At 29.8% G+C, this 24,859-nt stretch overlaps 1 protein-coding gene across 1 annotated transcript in view; it reads right to left on the reverse strand.

Annotated features, from left to right (window-relative positions):
• Positions 1-24,859, reverse strand: part of LOC107442013 (regulator of G protein signaling 7-binding protein A-like) — a 185,184-nt gene that overhangs the window by 67,158 nt on the left and 93,167 nt on the right. The window contains exon 2 of the mRNA XM_071183148.2: positions 7,590-9,618. Coding sequence (XP_071039249.1) covers positions 7,590-7,748 — 159 coding nt within the window. The 5' untranslated portion in view covers positions 7,749-9,618. The remainder of the gene's footprint in view (positions 1-7,589; positions 9,619-24,859) is intronic.

Here is a 24,859-nt window from a genome sequence, read left to right on the forward strand (position 1 = left end):
ATGAAAAAATGTAACGCAGTGTATGCATTGTATTTAAAAAGTGTGGTGGAAACTACCAGGATATGGTAAAATCTGCAATGTTTCTTTCTCTATAGGAACATCAAAGAGCTCAGTAATTTTTACCTATGCTTTGGTAACGATTTCACCAAATTTAAGCATAAAATATGGTTTTTTATGTTTGATAATTTTTTGCTTTTGTGGTAAAATTTAGTTATTTTATCATAATACCTTACAGCATGGTATAAAAACCATTTAATCGGTTGAATTGACTTTTGAAATTCGTTTTTTTATTTAATGTGTGGTAAGAACTATAATTTCTAAAACTAGAATTTCCGGTAAACTGTTACCACATGTAGGGAAAATTAATATCTATCGTATATTTTTGTTTTATTAACGTAAATTTTTTTTCATCAGAAATGTCATCGTCGTGCATAACAGTACTTTATCATTTTTCTTCACTATGCAGTTAATTAAAATGAATTTTATTGTTATTTAAAAACTATTAATTAAGAAACTTAACATTTCTATTCGTGCTTAAAATATTTATGTTTCCTTAAAATGACCAGTTTAAATTATTGTTTCATATAATAGGGATTAAACCTTTGCATTGTATTTTCAAAGCTTGCATCCAAAATTAACGTTATGATCGTCAAGTACTTTTGAGACATTACTCAGTTTTTAAGGAAAGGTATACCTGCCTAAACTTGATCTATTAAAAATAGAAACCTCAAGTCTAGATTTTAAGTTTTAAAAAAATATTTTTTAGAATGGCGTACAAAGAAATTAAGTATTGTCAAACTGGGTCTGTAATACCACTAAAAATCTGGGTAATGGATTTGGTAAAATTCACAATTAAATACTGCTTTATAGTCTGTGAAAAAATTTTGCAAATGTGGTAAAATGTGATAGTTTTTCGTGATACTTTAGAGCACTTTCCAGTTTTGAATTTTTTACCAATTGTTTGATAACAGAAACTATAATTTTGAAAACAAAAGTGTCCGGTAAAAGACTGCCATATGAACGGAACTCAAAACAGTAATTTTACCAGATTACTTTTCCTCTTTGAAGTTAATTAAAAAAAAGGCAAAACAAAACTGGCTTTTAAAATAAGCAATAAACATATTTATTTATGGCAATGCATCCTGTATTATTATGCAAATTATTAAACAATGAACATAAATATTCAAAAGTAGGAATTAAAATGCACATTGAAAATTTGCTTTTTTACCACTAAACCTCATTTTTTTAATTTGTCGATTCAAGCGTGTTTTTACGGAACTGCATGAAGAAAGTTTAAGAGAAATTTAGCGTTAAAAAAAGTTTTCCAGTTGTCTACGTGATAAATTATTTAGATATTTTTTTTATTATGCATTGGTTTTAGATTAACAGACCCTATTTAAAATTATTAATATTCTAAATACATATTTTTCAGCACTTAAACAATAATGAAAACATTTTTAGTATCCAAGTAATTCTACTTTGCTGCGTAAAATAGAAAAAAATCAATATATCTAGAGACCTTTAATTAAAGTTCAGATTTCTAATATATTTCTGAAAATTCCATTCTTCAAGCTTTCAATTTTAAATTAGTCAAGCAGAAATTCTTAACTTTAAAGAAACTTTTACAGTCGACTGTGAAATGAAATTGAACGAAAATTGGAAAACTTCAATTATTTCTTTTATTCTTCAAATAAGAAACCGAAAATCCATTTAAAATTATTTAGAGCATTATGCCTTTTGAAATTGGCTTATTACTGATCCTTCAATTTGTATTTTTTCTTACTTCATTTTCTTTTATCCTTTTTAATGAACTCGTTTTTGTGATTGAAGCTTTTCTAAAAGTTGAAAAAAAAGAAAATAATTGCCTTGTTTCCGTATATGACTAGACAAAAGACAAAATAACTCAATTTTCACGACCTCTTAAATTTTAAGTTCGCTTAATACGAATTTTTTTAATTTTAAAAATAAGTACTAGAGAATTATCTGAAGATTATTATGAAGGGTGAAGTTTGAAAAGATTTCTCACTGAAGCACCTCTTTTAAAAATATATTATAAATAAGTGAGAATTTTATTTTCAAATAAGTTGAATTCTTGATGAACTTTTTTAGTTAATAAATAGAGAAGGTGTAAAAATGGGCACAGGTGTAAATATGGGCACCCCTCCCTAGTAGCTATGGGAGGTACTGAAGACTGGCGGCAAGGACTGTATATGGCGCCAGTTGCTAATATAAGATTGTACAGAGCAGTTGAAACCATTTTTTCAAGTAGTGTGGATGCAGCGTGAGTTATTGTGCAAATTGGTGTTTATTCTGGACTGCAAACTTTTGAGAGGTATGTGAAATCGTTTTCTTTTCATGTACTTATGTTCAGTTAAAAATAATTTGACAGTGATATCCGGAAAGCGGAGATCTTAAGCTATTTTTTGAAGCACACCTTTAGTCACGCACGCTTTTAGGTTACTTGTGATAGTGGCCATCCTTCTTAGGTGGGGTTGGTGTAAATATGGGCCCCCATTTAAAGGGTGCCCAAAATTACACCAACTTTTTTTTAGTGGCGTTTAGCACATCAGGCTCTAGTTATGCCAATTGATAAGGCAGCTGAAATACCTCAATGTTCCCCGGGAACTTCAAGTGCAATTTCTTCGTTCGACATATCTCCTGTTCCCAACATTAAGAAGATAACCACTACTCGTGGACGCAAAGCAGCAAGGTCCAGCCTCATCACCGGATTACCATACAAGGATCAGTTGACCAACACGCTTGACAAGTGCTCTCAAGAAGACGTCCTTGAGTTTTCCCGGGGTAAGAGACCGGCCAGAGGGCAGGGTGGGAAGACGAAAGGCCCTCAAAAAAAGAAAATTCGGCCCACGCAACGATATGATTCATCATCGGACTCATCAGACTCGATGACCCTCCTCTTATCTACAGCGATGATGATACGAATCTGATAAATGTCAACGGTGGGGATAAACCAGACTCAAGCGATGCAACTTGCAGTTTTTGTGATGGAAAGTTCTCTGAAGACACTCGAGGAGAGGTGTGGGTAAGATGCGTTATGTGCCAAATGTGGGCACTGTGCCAGGGGTGAAAGAGCCAGTTATGTTAGCGATTTCTGTAAATAATTTTTTTTCCTGTTATAAATAAATTCTCTACCATTTTGTATTGTTTTATCCTGTTTTTAAACTATTTTTGGTGACTTTTTTGAAGAGGGCCCATATTTACACCCCATTTGTTCTGGTGCTTTTTTAAAAGATTTTTGAAAATCGTCGTTTTCGAAATGAAATAATTGATGTTAATCATTGTTTTGGCTTCTCGCATTTAGGAAACTTGTTATAGTTGTTAATGAAAGATAAAAATCTAGAAATTTTCAAATTGAAAGTAACTTTATCCAAAAAACAAAAGAGGGTGCCCATATTTACACCTTTTCCTCTATAATTTGATACTTGTAAGAAATTTACTTTGGTTACGGATGGGTAATCATTTGGTTTCATTAAAAATTTCTTGATTGTAAACGAGGAAACTTGAATATAATTTTTATTTAATTTCTTGCAAAATATATGATAAAGTATGTGATTTTAATAGATTTTTCTTTTTAATCATCCTTTTTTTTAATTTCAAGATTTGCTTTGTTGTTATTGTTTCTAATCACATTTGGATAATCCAAATCTGCCAGCAATCGGCCTTGTGTGTTAAGCTAAAAATGTGTTCGTTTGACAAGAGGGTGAAAATACGTCTTGGCTCAGAACCCCAAGAAGAGATGATCAATTCATGAGACAAATTCCACTATTTAGACACAGATTTGAAAGGGACGGAAATTTTCTCCCTTTCCGTATACCCATGGTACTGCCCAGCAAACGACCTTAGAGCCTATTATCTAACCACTGGTCTTCTGCGACGAACATTATGATTCTTATTATTATGATTTGTTTTTATAATATTTACTTACTACAGCTCAAAAGAAATTCTGGTAAAATTACAATACTGTACGGTAGGGCCGGGATAGCCTGGTTGGTAGGGCGTTGGACTCATGTCCAAGAAGTTGTGGGTTCGATCCCCTCCTGCCGAAGACTCCCCGTGTATAGGAAATGGTGACTTATGCACGTTAAATCTATCCAGTCACAAAGTATTGCATGTTCCCGTAACAAATCATACCTCTTGGGGTACTGATCCAGGAGTTCCCTTGTCTTCTGGATTGCGTCAAAAATTACAATTGAACATTAGTAGTCGTAAGCCCAACATTGGGTCGACTGTTCAACGACGGATATAAAATACATAAAATACTGCCCGGAATTAGTATTTTTTTATATAAAAAAATATACTTTCTGTAATAAAAACCAAAATGTATATATTTAAACCATTCATTTGGAAATTTTTCCGCTCACATGGTAACGGTTACGATAAATCCTGATTTTTTAAAACTATAGTTCTTATTACCACACATTTAATAATAAAAAAAGAATACCATAATTCTGGTTAACAAAATCGAAATTAAAGTATTGATTTAGTAATTGTCTCGTTTATTTAGCAATATTTCTGTTCAAAATTATAGATTCTTATTACAGCTTATTTAATAAAAAATACAAAACTGAAAAGTAAATTTTACGGAAAATTTGTTTTTTTGCCAAGCTCTAAGATGCGTGAGAAAAATACCAAATTTTATCACATTTAATAAATTTTACCACTTATTATAAAACCGTATTTTACTGTTAATTTTACCATAATCATTATCAAAGTACCTCAATAAAAAATACTGAACTTTTTGTTTGCCCCAGAGAATTAGAAACATGGTAAGTTATACCATATTCTGGTACTCCTTATCATACTTTTTTTCTCAGCATGCAAAACCAATGCATTTTGAAACATTAGAAACATAAAAACACGAAGGTGAAAAGTATGTTTGTAATAAAAATAGCTTTATTTTCTTCAAAACAGAAATAAAGGGACATGTTTTGTGAATGCGAAATAAGACATTTTTTGTTAATACGGCCCATGGTGGATAAAAGTTAGCGTATGAAAAACAAAAAACCCTTCACAGGACATCCTGACGAAGAGTGCCAAGCTTTGTTCGCTAGAAACATGGTAACATCACTTTCAATTCGATTGTGAAACACAATTTTTTTTTAATTTCAAATACTATTTGTAGTTTTTATTATTTGTTTTATATCAATTTAGAGTACCGAAAGCAGGTCGAAATATCAACAAACATATACACATATTTATCTTTCTTCTAAAACCTGACATTATCTATTTTCCATTTCGTCATTTAGAAGTCTTTCTTATTACTTTAAAGTTTATGTAACCGCATAATTATTACACTTTGAAAAAAAAAAAAGTACAGTCAAAACTACCAGAATAGTGTGTCATTTTCGTGTTTCTGGCTCTATGGGAACACCACACAGCTTGGTACTTTTTACCGAAACACATTGGTGATGATTTTGGTAATGATAACGATCGATATGGTTTTGTAATATGTGATAAAATTTAGTAAATGTTGATAATAATTTAGTTTTTAAATGCTAGGAAATATGTTATGCATATTTCAGCATAACGCTGGCCTTACTCAGTGTTTGGCCAGCACACTAAAGAAGGGAAAATCACACGACTGATGAATTCCCACATGTTATTATGTTAAAGGATACACGTAAAATCGCTTCCCATATGCACCTTTTTACTGTGAAACGTATCTTGAGGTGGCATAAAATGCTACTAATATCTTATTTTGAGGTTCAGGAATTAAAACATTAAAAGAAACATATTTGTAAAAAAAGTATTTTTTTTATAATTTCTTTCGTAATTTAAAATATCACCTGATTGATTAGCATATTTAAAGCTTACCTCTCTACACTTCATAAACTTGTATGTTTATTCGTGAAAACCTATCATTAGATCAAAAAACATTTAGCTGTTTCATTTTATTTTGCTCTCAATACATACAAGGATTTAACTATTTCGTTTTTTGTCCTAGAATCAATTATTGTTAAAATATTTAGGGTAGTTGAAATGTTCCTTGTAGACTGAAATTCATACACCTTGAGTATATACCTCGAGAGGTTAATATTGTAGGGCTGTATTTGAAGTCAACTTCAAATAAATCTCAAACCAACCTCAAAAACACCATAAATTTCTATAAGGGCGAATAGTGAGAAAATGATTTTGGCCATTGTATAAAGATAGTCGTTTTATAAAATTTTATTTGAGTTCAAGGGTGGCTATACTGCGAAAATGATTTTAATGGATATTTTTATAGAAAAGTGGATTGAATAAAATCTAAATTTGGTTTCTAAATTATAGGAATGTACTAGGTGGTCATAAAATAAACTTGGCTTAGTTATAGACTTCCGATCACCAGTCCATTCAGCTGATCGAGATGGGATTTCAGATCAAGTTATTCAAAGCTATGAGCTAAAGATTCTGAGAATGGTAGCGAATAGTTATAGTTATTAGGTTCAGAAACTCGACATTTTCGAACGGCAACACCCATTTCTTTCGTCGCAAAATTTTACATATTCCTCTTCACTTCGAATCGTACATAGGACATCTCGCAAACTGCTCCTCGCACGCAAGAGTCCTAATCAGCGTTGGAATGGTGCGCATATCACAAAAACCGACGCCTTATGCATGAAACACAAAAAGCAGCTCTGCACATGACCAAACACATGAAGCGTACGGATCACGTTTCGACTAAAATCCCAAAATGACGTTCGTCAAATATTCAATGTTGAAAACTTATAAAAAATAGGGAGAATATATAGGCTCTTCTGCAGAGAGCTCGCACATGCCGATGAAATTACTCTGTCAAAGAAAATTCATCGTTATGTAGTTAAAATCTTTTATCAAAATTGGATGATTAGTAGTTAAGCCTTTTATATATCCCACCAAAAATCATCATCAAATATGTGGACCATGTTCACCACAAACTCTGTGTGATATCATAAATAAATTCGAAGTAACTGACTGCGCATGCAATAAGTAACAATCTGGCCGTGCGCAGAGCTGTGTTTGTGTGTCGTGCAATAGCAAACATTTTGCGACGAAACAAATGGGTGTTGCCATTCTAAAACTTTGAATTTCTATACCTACCACCGTAACCTTCTTTGCTGCCCTACTCATAATCTCGAGCTCGTACCTCTGAATATCTAAATCTTATCTCGATTGGTTGAACGATTCAGCAGTTAGATGCCCATAAATAGGCCGATTTTCTTTTATGACTACCATGCATGCATGCATGCCTACTGCCGTGGCAACTATATTTATACGTCTATTTTGTCCCTGTATATGTGCTTATATAAGGCTACCTTAGCATGGCCACTACTATCTGCTAAACTAAAGAACTCACATAACCCGTTGTTTAGAACATAATTACTGACTATGTTACAACAGTTACAACTTAAACTGTTTCAAGTTGCAGTAGGGTAGTTACCATTACAAAAATATTTTAAGTGGGGTCAACATTTAGGGCAGGTTAGCGCACACAACATCCTCTTTTTGAAATGTGATTTTTTGTCTACAGCAGCGGACAAACTTTAGACTCCATGGCGGAAGGAGTTCTTTGGTTAAACAGGCAGTAAAAAGTTTGAAGTTCCACTCACCCTTTGGCAGTCAGCAAGTTGAAGTTCACTGCTTTTACTTGTTTCAGGACTGTCGTACACTGCAGGACGGGAGAGACGGCGGTTGATTGCAGCTCTTATGCCTCCGCTGAAGCTGGCCTGCTCGCCACGCCTCTTGGAAATTTCGGCACCGCAACTCATGCGGCACCAATTAGTAATTTTAACGTCCACCTATCTGCTCACTGCTTGCCTATATCATTGCAAGGTCACTTATAAAATGTGAAGTCATAAGTTTGTTGACTACCTGAACAATGATAGACCCATCATTTTAATGGCAAAAGTTTTAGAAACTTCTGGTAAAGAAGTTTTGCATTGCTGAAAGTAAATCAATTGTTTTGCCATCCTTATATTGATGATGTCGGCAACGATCTGACACATTATTTGTTTAATTTAATTAAGAATACTACCGGAATCACACTCATGTTCTACTTATATCCCAGTTTAGACTTTAGTAGATCACATTCAACATATATTGCTGTATTCTGTTAAAATATATAACACGAGGATGCTTGTCTAGGTATTGTGTCACGTGGTATTATTTAGCCACGTTGCTGATCATGCATCTTTTGTAAACATTAGATTCAAATATTTTCCAAAAATAAGTCAAGTTATGGCAGACTTTTATTCTTAAAATAAATTTAAAATAATAATTAACTTTGTCGTGATATATATATAATTAACTTTGAATGTCTCCTATAAAATTCATTGCACCAACATAATTTTCTAGAAAATAAACTCAACGAATCTAATCAATAAAAATGAAAACTTGTTTCTCCTTCACAACATAAGCACATACATATGTTCAACGAAATGGGTTCTCAACTGTAGCTTTAAGTAATAATATAGATACAAGTCATGTTGTCATAGGGTGCGAATGCATAAATATTTGCTCCGAAAGAATTTTCCCTTTCTAAGTATTTCCACTTTGAATATAGAGGTACAATATCACGTTAATTTTGATAAAATGCTTACAAATTTTTATAAAATCAAGTCAAATTCTACTTCATAATACATTTTCTTTTATTTCAGAATATAAAAGAATGACTCATTTAAGCAGTTTTTATGTAATTACTCATAGCTGCCGTATTTTATATACATATTTCAGCTTTAAATACGTAACAATTTTGTACAGTCATATTATGAAATTCTTAGCTAACAATGTTTGAGCAATTTCTATATGTATACATATACATGTATTTTATAGTATACCCAAATTCAATTCCAAATAAACAAATTGAAACAAATATGCTTTGTCAAAATACAATGAAGTTTTAAATTTTGCTAAATTTGAGCAATAATTGTCTAAAAGTATTTATAAAAACTAAATAAAAGGTCCCTCAATAAAGAAATACATGATAAAATAACTCAATATAAGCTGATATGGACGGAAAAAGCGTTTTATAATCGATTTTATATTTTTAAACTTAAAATAATCCTGTTGAACATGTATTTAAGACTTTGAAACAGCAACTTTTTGAACATTTATATTTTGAACGTATTACAAATGTAAGGAGCTTCTCTTTCATTATTTTTACAAAACTGTCTTTAATGTCTATAAAAGACAAAATATTCATTCATTAAATTCTTTTCTGAGTGAAATAATCAATCTTCATACAGAATGCATTTCAAATTTATTTATTTTCAATACGCAATTTGAAATAACTTCAAGACTGAAATGTTAAAGCAAAAGCTTAACGCATTTTAGACAATGCCTTTTTAATGAGCACTTTGTTTTGATTATTTTGTTCAAAAAACCCATATCTTTTGAACTATTTGTGTGCGTTTTATTTAAATCGTAGTTTAAACATTCAAGTTGAAACACGCCATTTGATGCATCTTATGTTTTGAACGAAGATATGTGCAATTTCAATGCAGTGTTAGCACTTAGAAAAATTAAGGGTTTTTCAATATCCTCAAAGCATTCTTTTTAACTTGCACTAACGTGTTCCATATATTCAGTAGTTAAGGACTGCTATACAAAGGATTCACACAGTTAATTGGTGGATAAAATCTGAAAAGAAAAACAAAAAGGCATTACATTTCAGACAAATTAAGGTATATTTTATTACAAAATATGTTTAATATAAGCATATTTGACGATACGTTGAGATATTTACACTTATAATAAAAAATATTGTAAAATATGTTAAATATAAAGAAAAATACTTTATAATGGAAACTACTTTTCAAGAAGAATAACAGGAAAACAGCGTAATTGAGTTACAAAAATAAATAACTGCAATTTAAACATCGAAAAACATCGGAATAAATAACAAGACATCATAGAAACATCGAGATATATCGAAATTAATAATTATGAAGAAAACATCGAAACTAATAATTATACATGGAGAATAAAATTCTTGCAAAATTACCAGACTACATAGTAATGATATTTCCGGTAAAGAAAACCATAATTCTGGTAATAAAAACCAAAATATACGGTATTTGAACCAATCACAAAGTAAGTTTTCCGTAACGGCTAACTGGAAATTTCAAACTTTTAGCTCATATTACGACACATTTAGTCAAAATTATAAAACTTAAAAGTACATTTTACCTTATATATGGTTTTGATGCCACAATTGGTACTACATATTTATTTCCTACCTTTTAAAATATCTTTAATTACTTAAACTTATTTTATTAATCGAATAATGTTTAAATTAAATCAATAAGTTAATATTTTAAAGCGAACATAAAACATTTTATTCCTTTCTTATCAATCAATGTAACGGCTGACTTTTTATTTCAATTCTAATGCAGACTCATTAATTCATTAATCGGAAATAAAAGTCTATTTATAACTCTTTATTATTAATTTCTTACCTTAAATAAGTTTCAGTTACAGGGATATTTTAATTCCCACAGTTTTGTTAGCGACTCGTGATCGCCAAAGTATTTTCAAAAATAATATTGATCATGCGGGGTTGGCTTTGGTTTGACTATGTTATATTTTGATAATTCGTCAATTTTGGATCTCCTATCCATGTTTCCATGGAGCAAATGCATTTACTTTCAATTTCAAATCGACTGGGAGTGCCTTTGCGCACCTCCTCAGTCTCAACCGTTAAAATATCATTCATGCTGTAAAAACTCTCGATGTGGGAGAGAGTTAAATTTTATCCCTTTAAGGGATTTCTCTTCTTTAATAAGATTACATGTTTTTGAATTGTGGCCACTTTTCAACAATTAATAAATAAATTTTGTTCGAACGATTTCTATTATTTTTCATATTTAAGATGTGTTGGTAACGGTCAAAAATCCATGAGGAGTTTCATACTACCACTATATGCTAATAATGGCGATCACCGACGCCATAGTGGCTTTTATGCTGTCTTTTACCATGGTAAAAAATACAAATAAATTACCAAATAATTACCAATACCATGATAAAATTACCAAATCTTTCCGCATTTACTACTAAAGAGCATGGTAATAAAATTAAATTTAATTATTAATTTTACCTAAAGACATTACTAAAGAATATTGGAAAAGATTACCAAGCTTTTTGTTGTTCCTAAAAAGTTGAAAACAGGGTAAATTTTACCATATTCTGAGAGTTTTGACTATACTTTTTTCTCTGAGTGTGATGATAACCATGATTATAAAATAATACATACAAAAAGTCCATCATTCGGAAATGATACTAAATAAGACGCAGATTGCGTCTAGTTAGTAAGTTATACAAATAAAGGTAAATATATAAATCATCAGCCTGTTTTAGTTTTTGGCAAAAAGATGCTTATAATAAACATTACATATTGATCAATATAATTAAAAGTTTGTAAAATGAACTTATTATTAAGGGATTTAATAATAAGGCAACTGTCGTAATAGCAAATAATTAAAAAGTTTATATTAACATTTAGGATTAATAACGTTGAAAAAATAATTGCACTTAGTGAAAACTAAAACATACAAATATTAAACAATACGTTAATTCTAAAATTAGAATTATATAAGACTAGGAGGCTTCGCCCCCTGCTCGCTGGCGCTCGCCAACCCCCGGAACTGCTTTCGCAGTTCATTTCGGATTGCTTCGCGATCCGATGCTCGCTTTGCTCGCTCATTGGATACGTTCTTAACGTCTAGCTTTTGTATACTTTTTTGAACACTAAAGTTCCGAAAACTTTTCACTGTAGAAAATTCTAAACCTGTGTATTTCAATATTAATTTGAAATTTCAAACAGTTCACATATTTTTCTTAATCACACTATTCTAAATTTCAGTTGTTGAGAAAAGTAACTGTTATAAGTTTTGTTTTAAAGTCTTTCCCACCAGAGGGTTAAAGACATGTGTTGTAAAACAATATGAAATAGTACTGAACGCCGGATGTAAGGCATCGGCTTCGATGAAGATAATTTCGTGAGAATTTTTATGATAATTCGGTGAGAATTCACCCGATTAGCCATATGATGCCCACTCCGTGCTCTTGCACTAAGAGCCTCACTTTCAGTGGACAAATTAAACTTTTTCCATCTCTTAAAAAGTGCAACTCCAGCGAGGATAGTCCTCACCATCTACTTGATTGCCTGGGTTTCATCATGGAAGAGGTTCTTGAGAGACCTCTCCTTTTCCTCGATTTTTTGAAGACTCACGGCCTCATGGAGCTGGTATAGCTCCGCTATCCCAGCTGGGATTGGAAACAACAACAACGTGCTCTTGCGCGCCGAAGCCTATCAATTAAAAATGAAAACAGTTATTGTTATTGTTACATACGTACGTATTAGCGTTTTATATAATACTAGGAGGCTCCGCCCCCTGCTCGCTAACGCTCGCCAACCCCCGAGAATTGCTACGCAATCCTATGTGGTTCACGCCGTGAACCATGGCTCGCTGCACTCGCTCGCCAATGAACTCAATGTTCTAGCACAAAGACATAATATCTTATCATCAAAGACATAGTATTTTATCATCAAAGACATAGTATTGTACTTATGTAGAAGAATTCTACCAATGTTCTTAATGGCTTTTAAAAAAGCATATTAGCTATTTAGATTGTACATGGTGAAAAAATCAAAACATTAGCTAAATAAGAAACATATTAGCAAAATAAATTATCAAATATTGCTTCACTTATATTCTGCATTTTAAAGCGTGAAAATTCAATGCATAAATAAACGCGAAATATAAAAAAATTCAATGCATTCAATACAAACACTTAAACGTTTTTTAGACGTTTAGGTAGCTCCCAGTAGAAAAATATCAATTCAACAGCTGCCTTTTAAAGCATTCTTACTTCAATTAATTAATTAATTCCTAATTGAGTTTAAATTAAATATTGTCATGTTTTTAGTGCATGAATCTGAATTGAACAACCTGATAATGCTCACTCTGGTTATTGTTATCTGGTTGCTCACTACGTGCTCTTGCGCGCCGAATCCAATCAATTAAAAATGAAAACTGTTGCCAGCGCGAGAAAAGAAATATCATCGGTTTTATTGATACATACATACATACGTACGTATTAGCGTTTTATATAATATAGATAGAAGATAGATTAACATATTTTTTTTTTAAGTAGATGATTTTTAAATAAAGTGATTTATTAGGAAATGGAAATTATTGATGTTAATTGAGAGACATAACAATTCCTTAAAAACAAAAATTGCAATCGAGTTTAGTTGTCGTATTTTATCATTATTTGCTTGGAAATGAATTAAATGGCACGGATTGTTTTAATGATAATGACCATTTAATTTTTTCTTAATTGTGGTTTAAAAAACTCAAAAAATTAACTCAGTGTAAAAACTGTAAAACAGCTATGACAATTTTCAAATAAAAGTAAAATGTGCTTCTAACTTTATCGAATTCACAAATTAAAAATGGGCTTCTAGCTATATCCGAAACACTTTCTTTCGAACTCATTTTCGTTTGATTTTTGGATTTATTTAACTTAATGTCTTATGATAAATTTTATTTCTTTTCATTCATTATCACAGAATTTTCTACGTCCACTATTTTAACTTAAATTTAATGATTTTTCACGGATTTTAATAGCGGGGATCTCTATTATAATGTTTATTTATAGAAATGTATATTTAGAGAAATTATGTTCAATATTTAACCCATTTTCTGGCCGAAGGTCCATAAACGCATCTTTTCAATGAATATGTTTTTATTGAAATGGTATGGAATTGTGCTTTGCATTTATTTCACTAAATTCATTTTTTTTGTCGCGAGTTCTGTAGACATCTCTAAATATTAGTAATTAACTTATAGTAAACACTTTCGCTTGCAAAAGTTTTAAACTACTCGAGTTTAACTACGAATTCAACTATTTCAAATTGTATAATTCATTCTTTTGAGATTAATCATATCTTCTTACGAAAGAAAAACAGTCGCAAGTTTGGGACATTAAATAAAAATTAAACGAATTTTATTTAAAAAAAAAACTAGTGTTTAACTAATTGGTTTGTCCATCGGTTCGATACATGGTGCACATATGCAACATTTTATTTCGATAATAAAATATTATTTTTCATGCACCGAGCTTTTTTTGTGTCTTAACGAAAGTAATTTAGGCAGATTTCAATGAAATTAATATCGCATTTTATAAAATTTCTAATCTTGGATAGAAATTAGTAAAACATCTATAATGATAGATTACCAAACCAAAAAGCTTCCTGCAAATAATATACAGCTGGTAAAACTTTCTAAACTTGACATTTATATGGCAACACATTGATTTTGAAAAGAATGCATTCCAAATTTAAAGATATTCCAACGATATGTAATCGCTTTTGAATATTTTTAGAAAGTAATATGGATTAGCCTTAAACTATATAAATATGCTTAGCGTTTGGTATTATAAAGCAAGCTGCAGTTTTTCATGTACCAAATTTCTCCAATCCGAGGTTAAACAAATCTGAAGAAATAACAAAAACTTAGAAACGTTTTAGTCACTGTTATACTGTTTTTTAAGATCGGAATAATTAGTCAGAGCAAACAGGTTTTTCCTTCACAGCAATATTGCTATAAAATATACCATACCGATTATGTTGAGAAGCGATATCTAGTAAAAGTCTCTACGCTTGTCATTTATATGGCGACAATTAAATGTTGATAGGAAAGCATTCCATATTTAAAGATATTTCAACAATAGATTATCGCTTTTTAATGTTTTTCATAAGTAATATGAGTTTGCTGAAAAAAATATATGCTTAGTGCAGATATTGCTTGAAGTAAAATGCAGGCTTTTATTCACTAAATTTTTCTAATCCGAGGTTGCAAAAAATCGAAGAAATAACAAAAACTTAGGAACGTGATGAGTTTTAGTTCCTGTACTGTTATTTAAGATCAGAATGTTTGGTCAGAACAAACAGGTTTTTCTTTCACAGCAATATTTTATTTGCTATAAAACATACCATACCGCTTGTGTTGAGAAGCGATATCTAGTAAAAGTTTCTACGCTTGGCATTTATATGGCGACAACTTATTTTTGATAGGAAGGCATTCCACACATTTATTTATATTTTTATACTCCTTTACGCTTTTGGAATATTTTATTCCTCTCTATTCTTTCTTTTTTTCAAAAGTTCCTAGAGCTATCGAAAACTAAATCGCTAGCAATATTCTTTTTTCTTTGCTTTTTGGGATGATAAAGTCCAAGAGGCAACAATTTTTACGACATTAGATTTCATTGTTATGCCTTCCATATCGATGGAAGAAAAAGCACTTTTTGAAGTCAAGAGCCTCAGATACCTATGAAAACCGACGCATGGAAACGTAATGTGAAAATGATATTTTTAATATACCCTGTTGTTGTAGTAAGAAATCAAATAATTCTTGCTTATATAGTTTATCCTGCAGATAGTATTTCCACTTTGAAATAAATGATAAATCAGGGAGAGAAAGAGCTTTGCGTGTTACATAAAAATAAAAAACAATTATTGTATTACACTGTTAAAAAAAAATTTCTTTCTTTTTACAGCTGTGTTTCTGACAAAACGGTTTTTCTTTGTTTTTCTACCCTAATCATAAGTGGATCAAAACTGTCAGTACAAATTCTATTTTTCTATTTTTATTTTCCGCCATGCAATTCTACTTTTGCCATGCAGTTTTGGTTACCGAAACTTATCTTTATTGAAATTATTTTACGATTATTTTCCACACTAGCACTTATTTTTCCGCTATTATTTTATGGTTTAGACATATCTTATAAACAAAGTTATGATTAGATTTTCTTTTCTAATTGATACTACCTAATTATTATATTTCTTTAGATATAATTTTTTGGTAAGTTGCAGGACATTTTTATGCTGATGGACCTCTGTAGTATTAATCGTTTTTACACTTAAGTATCAAAATCAGCTTGAAATTTATAAAAAACAGTTTAGAATTTTTCAACTGTTAAAGATTATGATTTTCAAAATGTTTTCATTATGAGTGTTATAAGTTATAAATTTATAGATGCTTATGATTATAGACTTTTATGTTCTAATAATGTTTACTTTTTGATTGAAAGAAATGTTTAATTGTTTCACGTAAGTTCTAATGAAATAAATTTATCTAATTAACTCCAAAAAATAGAAAAATAGTTCTAAAAAAATTTTTACGTCAATTGCTAGAAGCTCTTTTCTTTCTTTTTTTAAATGTTTCGTGAAATAAATCAAAATTTTATTATTCATGCAGACTGGAAAGACGATAAAAATCCTTTCAAAACTTAAATTATCAATTCCAATGTTCATCGATTTCCAATTCAATAAAAAGTCCTAATTGTAAACAAATCGTGGTTATAGCCATGAGCAATCCTCCCATTCTTTCTAATATTTTCATGCATTATTTCGAAGAAAAGAACTTTAAATTGTTCAAATTTTGATGGTGGGTAAATTTGTTGACGTTTGTCTTAGAAGACAGTGGTGCAGATTTCAAAGAAATACTTTTTTGCGTCAAATCGGTTGACCCGAACATTTAACTTACTTTAGACGTTAAATTTACTCGATCAGTTTTTCTACGTTCAATGTTGAGGTTACGGTGATATATACATCTATTTTTAATGATAGCGGTAAAGATATTTACATCTACTTCCAATGAGTGAGTTACGAAAGTATATGCAGAAACTTCCAATGATTGAGATTACAAACGTATATGCAACAACTTTCAATGAAGTTACGAAGGTATATACATCTACTTCCAAAGAATGAGATTAATAAGGTATAGACATAGATTTCCAATGATTGAGATTACGAAAGTATATTCATCTACCTTTAATGATTCAAATCATAAATAAATTCACCTAATTAAAATACATCTACATAACAAACTGTTTTTCAATTTAATGGTAAATTCTATAAACAAATTGAGGGTTTAGCCATGGGCAACCCCTTTCTTCTCATTCTTTGTGACATATCCATGTATTATTTCGAAGGAAAAATTCTTAATTTGTTCAAATTCTCATGCTCGAAAAAAATATGTTGACGATATGCATGCATTAGTAGATTAGTAGACAATAATACTGATTTTTAAGAGTTACTTTCTGTTTATTACTCGGTTGAATTTGAAATTAAATTTACTTCAGAACAGGAAATTAGTTTTAGTTTACTTACTATGAATATTCTTGTAACTAAAAATACTGCTTATTTTGAATCTCAATTTATCGTAAACATTTTGTCATTCATTTACCCTTCGTGTTAATTCTAATCACCCCAATTGACGGGAAGTTTCTGCACTTAATATTTTTATTTTTTGCGCACTTAACCTTTATTCTGACTCTTCCTCATTGAAATTCGAACTTGAAGCCTCTTTTTCTAATTCTTACTGTGAACTTGTTACTACACCATTTATTTTATAACTGCTATAAAGATATTAACAATTTTATTGGTTACAAAATTGTTAATATCCTATCCCGTTTAAGTCCTTTTTAGGACTGCTAAAAAACTAAATTTAAGTCAGTTAAAGAAACTATCAGTACTAAAAATCACTGGGTCATTTACCATATACCTTGCCATTGTGAACTTGGTTGCCTCGCGTTTCAGAAAAATTAAACACGATTAAAAATTTATACGAAAGGAACACTATTAAAGGAACTAGTAAATTAGCTACCCATAAAAACATCACAGATTCCATTCTAAAAGGAATAACATTCTTTTTCATTCTGAATTTCCTTTATCTTTAATCTTTCAATTATTCCATTTAATTTTTTATTTACAGAACGTCGCGAAAATCTTAATTCGAAAGAGACTGCTGAATTCTTGTATCTTAAGTTGTAGGAAATTTATGTTATTTGCAATTTGCGGTTCAAGTATAAGAACATAAATTTTAACTTAAAAATTTTTATCCGATGTATAACAGGAATTTTTACATTTTAAAATGAAATTAATTCACATAATTCATTAGAAGTTGAGAAGCAAAAATAATTATATTTTTTTCGTTTCATAATTTCGAAAAAAGAAAATTGTTATAATATATATTCTCCATTTTTTTCCAAGAGCGAAAAATTAAAGATATAAACATACAATATAGTAAAGCGGTGTTGTATTTTTAAGAGGATTCATTAAATAAAAAGGAAAAATAAACAAATGTTTCAAACATAAAACATTAATTTTCATTTACGTTAGATGTTATGTCTTAAATTCTTGCTCTTTCCTATCTCACATACTTTCCATAAAAAAAATTTGTTTTGAAATAAATATTTCATGTACATTCTTTCATAAATCACGCTAGAATAAAAAAAAATAATAATAAAACAGTATTTCACAATTTAACCATTTATTTCTAAGCATTAAATTGCAGGTGAACGAAATGCGAATGCTTGTTTGTTTTTTATAAGAAACAGAAATACACAATGAAATCTTTTGTGTTTACTTGATAAAAATACGAAACAAAATAAACTGACAGAATAGAGTAATTTTGATTTTAAACAGAAAGAAAATATAGCTTTGTTTCGAGACATTAGCATCTGTAAATAGTAGCGTTTTTAAAAAAAAAATATTCTGAGAAAAAAAATCTATTCCGTTTATTTTATTCGGACATTTTTTCAACCTTTTAAAAGAAAATCGTAAGCTGAATTCTTTTTCCAGAATCAAACAGTTTTATATCTTCATTTTATTTCATTCCACACTTCGTTTTGATGCCTGAAACTCTAAATAACCTACTTTTTTGCTCTAGAAAAAAAAAGTTCGAAAATTTCTTTTTAAGAAAAAATAGTGAAGGAATAGATGGATATTATTTTTTTGTTTCCTACACTTTATACAATACAAAATTAAATTTAGGTAAAAAGTACCGGCACTGAGGGTAACGGTACTTTTTCCATAAAATCCACATTTACTGAAAAATTTTACGGAGTAAAAAATTCTGATATACCATAATTCTTATAGGAATAATAATTATAAAATAGCTAAATCCCTGTAATTAAATAAATATTACCGTAAAATGAACAGTATTATATTTTATAATAAAAATGGCTTTCGTGATAAAAAGTATTTTATGGAGAATGCACCCAGGTTGCTGGTATTTTTTTTATCGTAATTCGATCCGAAGTTTTTTAAAGCGTACTTCTTTAGTTGAATTTTTTAAAAAAATGTTGCATGCATAAAAAAGTGGAAGTATAAAATTTTCAGAAACTATTTATAAATTAACTTAATACCCATTATTGAGTATGCACTCATAATGAGTACCCGCTATTGAGTAACTAATTATTGAGTGAAAAAGTAACTAATCCATGAAACGTTCCTACTCAACACTATATGATTTTGCATAATTCTGTTCACTAAAAAACAAATAACGACGCAATTTAAGAAAATAAAAAACCCCATTAATTATTTTTATGCTAATTATTATTTTTAATAATAAGGAAACTTTCTAAACAAAACGCGTTTTTAGAAGTCAAACTAACAACTTAATCTTTAATTACACTCATCATAAATCCTCCCCCAAAATGATGACTTTATTAGAAATGATATCTTAATCATCAAAATATGCCGTGGAAAAAAATCTGGATCAAATTACGGTACAATTGCGTGGCAAGGCACCGGTACTTTTTACCCTTAAAATATATTTATTGAAAAACATGTTATGGAATAAAACATATGATATGCATCAATACTTTCATCAATAATTACTGTAATATCACTGAATCACTCTAATTAAAAAAACATTAGTGTTAAAATTATGATATAATATTTTACGGTAAAATGTATTTTACGGATGATGCAGCCAAAGTGCCGGTACTTTATACTCTTATTTAATAAAGATTTTTTTCTTCAGTATACCATATTCAAGTAATTTCTTATTTTTATGACAATACGAGTAGTACTTAACTGTCTTTATAGTAATTAGCACTGATTTAACTTTTTCTTCAAAATGATAATTGGGTACTTGCTCTTCAAGAAGAAAAAGATCACGAATAACCACACAATAACTTATCATGTCAGCGCCAGCTGATCATTGATAAGCAAAATGGTGTATTAAAATTGAATACAATTCCTCCACGTCAGTTAGAATATTAATTAACGTGAAATTAATTAGATACAGTGCCGCATCGCACATTAATTTTATTTAAATGTAATTCTGTTTCGTTTACATCTTTTACTTAACTTAGATTTATTATTTGCTCATGCATTTTGTTGTAACTGTTCATGTGGTACATGGCTTCGTGTCTGTCTTTGTGTTAGGAAGGAAATATACAGTGAAAGAATTGAAATCTTTCTGAAAGAATCTTTATGTAAGAAAACAGAAGGCGTCACTTAAGAGAACTGATGCTTAATGGGCTTGGCTCACTCGAAGTAGAATTAAAAGAACAGTTGCTAACGTAAACTAACACCATGTTTCAGCAACCAATAAGTATCGAGATACCACACTACGTGACTTTCAAAAATCCCATTATAAACAAAATAAACACTTGGTTTTAGATACATTTAAAAATAGTAATTTGATGATATTAGTGTCATATGCCACCCACGCTAATCTTTAAGTATGAATGGCATATTGTTAAAGAATATGTGATAAAATTTCAGTTTACCACGGTTTTAATCAAATAGAGCTGCAAACTAGCAATCGTATCTAATGTCATCTTTTAAAATATTTAAAAAAAATCTTGTGTAGCTTAATTCGGAACAATGTCTAACGCTAAACTAATGAGAAAAATACATTTTCGAATGTCCCTTCCAAGTGTGCTAATTAAATTTTTTGAACGATTTTAAAACCGAGAGCTGAAATCCCCCTTTTTCAACAGCTAACCAAGTTTCCAGAAGCTAATACAAACGGTTCTAAAGTTATAATAAAAATACACAAATACGCACACTCACGGAGCGAAAATAATTCTCGTAAAAATACCATATTGTATGGTAATGGCATTTATGGTTAAAGAAAACACAGTTCTGGTTAATAAAATTTCAATAATAATATTTAAACTAGTAATTTGGTTCCTTCCCAATTAATTCCTTCTTACTATAACGGCTCTCGGGAACTTCTGCTTTTCAAAATTATAGTTCTTATTACTGCACATTTCAAGAAAAATAAAATACTTAAAATTAAATTTAATTAAATAAATGGCCTTTTTTACTCTCTCTAAAGTATAATGATAAAAATAATTTATCGTTAATTTTATCAAAAGCATTACCAAAGCGCTTCTGTAAAAAATATTAAATAGATTTTGGTGTTCCCATAGAGTCAGAAACACGGAAAGTTTTATCAGATTCTAGTAGTTTTGCGCATACTTTTTTCAATCTCTTTCTTTTACTGTGACAGATAATGCAAATAATTGTCAATTTTAAGTAAAACTTGCTCCGTGGTGTCGATATTTTTTACTGTAATTTGATTTGGAACTTTTTACTGTGTAGTTTGATAGTTTAACCTCAAATATTCCAAATAATTTATGCAGACCATATTTTAGTTTTGAAAATAAATAGTCACTAAAACGTACTTTCACTTGAATAGGTAAATTGCCTGTTTTTTCCAAAGTGTTTAAGCTTTTGACTCTTAAAAAATGGGGAGGGGGTAACTACAATTTGAAAAATAGGGTCCAAATATTTATTTAGGAAAACAGTCAAAAGAATTGACTATTTATTTTGGAGTATCTCTCCATATCTCTAGAACAACTAACGCAAATCATGTGCGCAATAATTTAAAAACTATTTTATTCAAATGTAGCTCAGGGTGAAATATAGTTTTTTAAATTACTTATAACTCTTTTTATTGCATAATTTAATAATGGTAAAAAGAAGTTTTAAATTTAAAGTTACATTTATATCAATCCAAACTTCGTTTTTTTGTCAATCTGATTCAAAATTTCTCATCGAAAACAGTCAAAGGTATTGATTTTATATTTTTGTCAGCTACACCATATCTTTGGAGCTAATAATGCAAATCAAACAATTCTCAAAATAATTAGAAAATTCCTTTCGTAGTTCTTTGTGTTGTTTAGTATAAAATTTGGAAAGCAATTATAAAGCAGTTTTTGCAATGCATAAAGCCAAAAAAAAAAGACGTTTCTCGAGGTATAGAACACTTTAATCATAAATATATTTATAAATTATTATCAGGAAAGTTCAAAATCCTATACTTGGGGAAAATAACTTACCTTAAGTATAAGGATAAACATCAAGAATATTTATATTTAGGCGTATTTATTAAATAAACATAAAAGGGAAATTTTACACAATCGATCTTATTTGAGTTATGATAAATCAGTTGTTCATCAAATCAGTTAGCAAGCTTTTTTATTCAAGATTTCTAGATCATAATTTTAATACATAATTAAGTTCATTTCATATCTGTGTTTGAAACATGTAATATTAATAAAATATGCCAAAAACCGACAACGATTCTTCCTTTTTGTAACTTAAATTTACCAAGATAATTTATATATCATATTATTATCTATGTATTTCATTCTCTTAAAATCGCATACGTAGGAACAATTGTAGATCAATAATTCAGCCAAAAATATTTTTCTTTCAGCGTCTTTAGTAAATTAACCATAGAATAAAACTCTCTGTAATTTAATGATAAATCCAATTTGAGATATAACGTTAATTTGAGATATATAAGGGGATATATCATTTTTAAAACGGAAAGATAAATATCCCTTGTTATGAAAGATATCACACAAATCTTTCTTAATGACCCCGTAGTAGTAGTTTGGAGGAACATTGGCTTATCTTTCTAAACTATTTTACTGCGAACAAAATGCTATTAGCCTTAAAATGAACCTTGTTTTAAGCGTACCCTGCCGCCATTTCCGACATTCCTCTGTTTGCAGAAAATGATAATCACTGTTGTTCGAAAATAACGACGTACTTAAAGTTTCTCTTTGCTTTTTTAAATCCAATTATGAAAAGTAAAATATAGTATGTATAAATGTTAGGTAATTTAACGCGTCAGGAACACCATGCGTTTCCATTTTAAATGACACAGAGAAAATCCTTCATAATACAAGTGTAATTCCCGAAATCATTCTGAACAAATGTTGCATAATGCAATTTTTTAAGGATTATTTTTTAAACTATTTGAGATCTTAGTTATAAAAGTATTTTGAATGAAACATATTGGTATTATATCAAAACTGTTTTATTATTATAACTATATGCAACATAACATGATTTTTAAAGTACACTAGTTTAAGAAATTAAGAGAATTTGCGGACTTGGTGGATTATGTCTAAAACTACTGGACTGATTTTAATAAACTTTTATATGTACATAAATTGATACAATACAAAACAAATAATCATTCAACAATTGTAATACACATGCATGATCGTGCATAACACTCATTGGAGTTGGAAGGTATGAAACAGCAGATGCAGAATAAACAACATCAAAAATGGGCTAATAGGCGGTATGGTCCCCTTTTACAGATATATACAGGCCTTGCTGTTTGATTTCATACTTGAAGTAAGGCACTTTATCGTTTCCTATGACAATTGGCCTGAATTGTCCTGTATCAAATTTCATACCTACCGACTCCAACGAGTGTTACGCGTTATCATGCGTGTGTATTACAATGGTTGAATGATTATTTGTATTGTATTGTATCAACGTATGTATATATGAAATTTCTTTAAACTTGATCCAGTAGTTCTAGAGATAATCGACCAAGTCTTCAAATTCTCCTAATTATGTATATATATGGGTGATTCTCACGAAACATGACAATTCGGACCAAAAAATTTCTTCAAATTTAAGGTCTTCAAAATAATCTAAATTTTTTTTTGTATACTTCTTTAGCTACACTTATTAATATCTTATAGACAGCAGTGTAGTTTATTGACATTTGCTCGACAAAAAAAAAATAAAATAGAAATTCACAAAATCTTGAATGCCAAGAAAATGACATATTACCTTAGAAGTTTAAAAAACAGTCATTTTAAGTTAATACTAGTAAGTAAATCAACTTAATCCTTTATGTTAGATGGACCATAAATTGCTTAAATTAATTCCTTTTATCCACTGTAGAAAGAAACAAAAAAATTTTTGTTGCTGATATGTACAGAATAAAATTGTGTATAATAATCAATCATTAAATAAATAAATAACTTTGATTACATCCAAGCATATTACAATCATACATAAACTTGGTATTAGGTTAATATTTGCTTTCCTCTTTACAGTATTAGCAGTTAATAAGAATTTCTGGTAACACTTCAATGTCCTGGCATTCATAAGCCAGGAAAATGACAGCCAGGATAATGACAATATTTATATCATATAACTTTACTTTAATTTAATATTTTGGCCTAAGGCGCTTCTATTCTGCAGAAAACAACAGTATTTCTTAAAATAACTCAGATAAATCTATGTAGTTTTTGTTATTAAGGATTTCAAGAAGCCAGGAAAATGACAGCATAAAAACCTTCTCATCTTGAAAAATTTTTTGAAATAGATTTTGAGCCAGAAAATTGGTTCTTTATTCATGCAACAAGACATGTTCTGATAGGAGGGTATCTAATCAATCTATTTACATAAGATATTGAATTCTGGCGCTATCTATTTTGGTTATAAATTACTAAATAAACGTAGCCAGGAAAATGACAGATTTTCATGGGGTAAACAAATTATTGACGGAAAAAATTATTTTAAACGAAGTTTAATAAACAATACCGTCAGCGTATATTCTAAAAATGCTTACATAGGATAAGATTAAGAAAAATTAGATTTTGAGAAATGTATGGGAAGTTTTGAAGGTATGTATGGGAAGTTTTATTATCGGAAATAATGTTTGGGACATGCCAGCAAAATGACATTTTGATATTCAATAAAATTTTTTAAGTATGCAAAACAGTCAATGCTAGTGCAAAGTCATTTTAA

The sequence above is a fragment of the Parasteatoda tepidariorum genome, chromosome 7 (genome assembly GCF_982258835.1).
Source record: "Parasteatoda tepidariorum strain Cologne lab strain chromosome 7, Ptep-v5.0, whole genome shotgun sequence".
Classification (NCBI taxonomy): domain Eukaryota; kingdom Metazoa; phylum Arthropoda; class Arachnida; order Araneae; family Theridiidae; genus Parasteatoda; species Parasteatoda tepidariorum.